The sequence below is a fragment of the Ursus maritimus genome, unplaced genomic scaffold (assembly GCF_017311325.1).
Source record: "Ursus maritimus isolate PB19 unplaced genomic scaffold, ASM1731132v1 scaffold_14, whole genome shotgun sequence".
Classification (NCBI taxonomy): Eukaryota; Metazoa; Chordata; class Mammalia; order Carnivora; family Ursidae; genus Ursus; species Ursus maritimus.
In genome coordinates this window covers 54,530,205-54,533,319 of record NW_024423786.1, presented here as the reverse complement: position 1 = coordinate 54,533,319, position 3,115 = coordinate 54,530,205, and the positions used below count along the sequence as shown (strand labels likewise).

General features: G+C 60.8%; 1 protein-coding gene across 2 annotated transcripts in view; it reads right to left on the bottom strand.

The window, feature by feature from the left end:
- STAP2 (signal transducing adaptor family member 2) overlaps positions 1–3,115 on the bottom strand; it is a 12,862-nt gene that overhangs the window by 4,704 nt on the left and 5,043 nt on the right. For both annotated transcript variants that reach the window (XM_040629575.1, XM_040629576.1), the window contains exon 7: positions 184–253. In XM_040629575.1, coding sequence (XP_040485509.1) covers positions 184–253 — 70 coding nt within the window. The remainder of the gene's footprint in view (positions 1–183; positions 254–3,115) is intronic.

Below are 3,115 nucleotides of genomic sequence, written 5' to 3'. Positions count from 1 at the left end.
TCATAGTCCTCGTCCAGCAGGAAGGGCACCAGCGCCTTATTGGTGTGTGACACGAAATAGTCGACCACTGCGTCCAGTGAGGCACAGGAGAACTGGAGGCGGATGGGGGTCACAGTCAGTGCTGTTGCGGAAGGGGCGCAGGCCCCACCACTGCGCATCCCGGGACCCCGGCCCAACGCTCACCGGCTCCTCCACGTCGATCACATACTTGGGGCCCTCATGCTTCACCTTGTAATGCCGGACCACCGACGTCCTGCACAGGCAGTGGTGAGTGGGCGGACAGGCTCAGGCCAGGGAGGACCCCGCCCCTTGTTCTGGCTCCGCCCCCACGGAGGGCCTAAACTCTTCCTGCTCCCCTGCACACTGACCACACCCCGTCCTGGCGTAGCTCTCGGTGGAGAACCAGGCCCTCAACTGACCGCACCCTCCCGGAAGACCCTACCACTGGTCCTGGCACTGCCTACAGGGAGGACCATGCCCTGATGGCTCCACCCCAGGAGCCCCCGCCTACCGATGGCTCCGCCCCCGGGGTTCTGTCTCCGCTTTTAACTAGCCCGACCCCTCACCAGACTATCTCAAAGGAAGCTTTAGTGTCAGGCTCTGATCCGCCCCCAGAGTGACTCCACCTCCAAAGCTTGAGTCAAAAGCCACGGGGAGGGCCGGGCCATGACTCCACCCACAGGTTCTGACTCCGCCCCAAGGGCTGGTTACCACCCCTGGATTTGATTTCTTCCCTGCTCCAGATGCCCAGACCCAGCTCCGACTCCGCCCGGAAGAGCCGATCCTAATCCAAGGGTCTGACCTCTCCTGTAGAGTCTCGTCCCCGCTCCAGGATCTAACTCCTCCCCTAAGGGGATCCACCACTCTGCCTGGCCTCTAGCCCCGCCCCCAGGCTTTGACACAAACTCACAGACGCACCGACACAACCCCCATCCCGGGGCGGGGCCAGCCTCAGGACCCCACGCCCCGTAAGCTTTGGCCCCGCCCCCAGGGCTTTCCCCCTGTCCCAGCTCTGACTCCGCCCCCATGCTCGCCCCTCCTCCCACCGCGGCTCCGGAGTCGCGCAGGCGCACCCATTGAACGTCTGGCGCGTGGTGACTGACACGTCGTCCCCGCCGTCCCCGCTGGGTCGCAGCAGCAGGTTTCCGCAATCGGGATAGCGCTCCAGGAGCAGCTGCGCCTCCAGCCTGCTCACCTTCAGGAAGCAGCTGGGGCCGGCCGCGTCCCTCACTCAGGGCAGGCCCTGCCCCTGGCGCCCAGCCACGCCCTCCCGCAGAGCCCCGCCCCGGGCCCCACCCCCCACTCCCCGGCCAGTCCCCTGCACCTCCACCGGTCCCGGAAGACCTAATTCCCGCGCACCCCGCTGGCCTCCCCGACTCGCCGGCCCCGCGCCTCGTCCGCCGCCGTCCCGGGGCCGCTCGGCGCGGCGGGGCACTCACGAGGGCACCTCGAGCGTGCGGCGCGCCTCCTCTTTAGCCAGGGCCTCGGCCATCATGTACAGGTGTCCAGGCAGCAGGGTCAGGTTGGACGGGACACGCATCTGAGGGGCGATGGGGCGCCCGAGGACGCCCGGCCGTCAGGGCACGAGCGGCTTGTGCCCGTGTCACCGACGGGCACCCTGAGGCTAGGGTGCGGGCCGAGCCAGGATGGGAACCCGGGTCTGGGGGCTCCGCAGCCACGCAGGGCCAAAGAAGGGACGTGAAGACACTTCGCTGATGGGGAGGACAGATCAGATGCTAGAATGAACGTAGGGTCTCAAACCCAGCGGCCTGCAGGGGCCAGGCTGGGGACAAATGACTAAAAGAGAAATCAGGAATGTTGACGAAAACTCCAGGCTTTTAAGTTATGGCAGGTAACTTCCACATTTTTTATGTCTGTGGGCGCCACCTGGCTCACAGGCCACCGTGTGGAGGAGGCTGGTTTGAGGGATGTCGGGTGGAAAGAGGAAAGAGGGTTCTGAGCAGGCGAGCCCTCTTACCTCTACCACCGTCAGAATGAAGCCTTTCCACATCTCGCGAGACTCCAGGCTCTCTACCTGGGGAGGGAAAGAGAAGAGCCCGTGTTGGTGAGCCTGGGCCCATTCATCTGTGAAATGGGAGTGAGGAATAGTAGTTGTTTTCAGGGTTAACTAGTAAGGACGGGTTAGTTTAGGATTCTGAACAGAAGTCCTTAGTAATCTGGAATGCTCTTCTGTAATGCCACCGAATCAACGTTTATTTATTTATCTAATTATTCTACATCAACATATTTTTAAAGATTTTAAAAAATTTATCCATTTGAGAGAGAGAGAGAGAGGATAAGCAGGGGGAGGGGCAGGGGGAGAAGCAGACTCCCCACTGAGCAGGGAGCCCAATGTGGGGGCTCAATCCCAGGACCCAGGATGATGACCTGAGCCAGAAGGCAGGGAATTAACCCATTGAGCCACCCAGGTGCCCCCTACATCAACTTTTAAAACAATGGATATCAGATCGTGCATCTCCTGTGCTCTAAGCCCTCCTAGGATTCCTGCCTCCTTTGGAGTAAAAGCCCAAGTCCTCCCCAGGGCTCACACAGGGCCCTGCACCAATGGCCACCCTCCTCTCCCTGCCCCCCTCTCTCCCTCCCTTTCCCCCTTCCCCCCCCACCCCGCTGCAGCCACACAGGCCTCTCCCTGGTCCCCCAACATGCCAGGCCTCTGCTAAAGAGCCATTTCACAGCGATCCACATTGCTGGCTCCCTCTCCTCCTCCCGGTCCTCAGTAAGGCCTTCCCCAGTCACCCTGGGTAACGCTGTACCCCAACTCCCCTCTGTCCTTTCCCGAGCATCTCCCGCTGCCAGACACTCCAGACATTTCACACATTTATACTGTTTATTGTGTGACCCCCACTAGACTCTAAACTCCACAAGGGTGGGGATTGTTAATTGTCTTGTTCACCGTGCAACTAGGAGAGTGGCAGGCACACAGTAGGTGCTCAATAACGTTGGCTGAAAGATCGCATGAGGGCAGTGACCATCCGCGTGGCTCACGTCTTGTTCTGACTATTTTATGCGTATTATCCCATTTTGCAGGTGTAGAAACCAAGGCATAGAAAAGTTGAGTGAGCCGCCCAGGGTCACCAACCCAGTGGTAGACCCC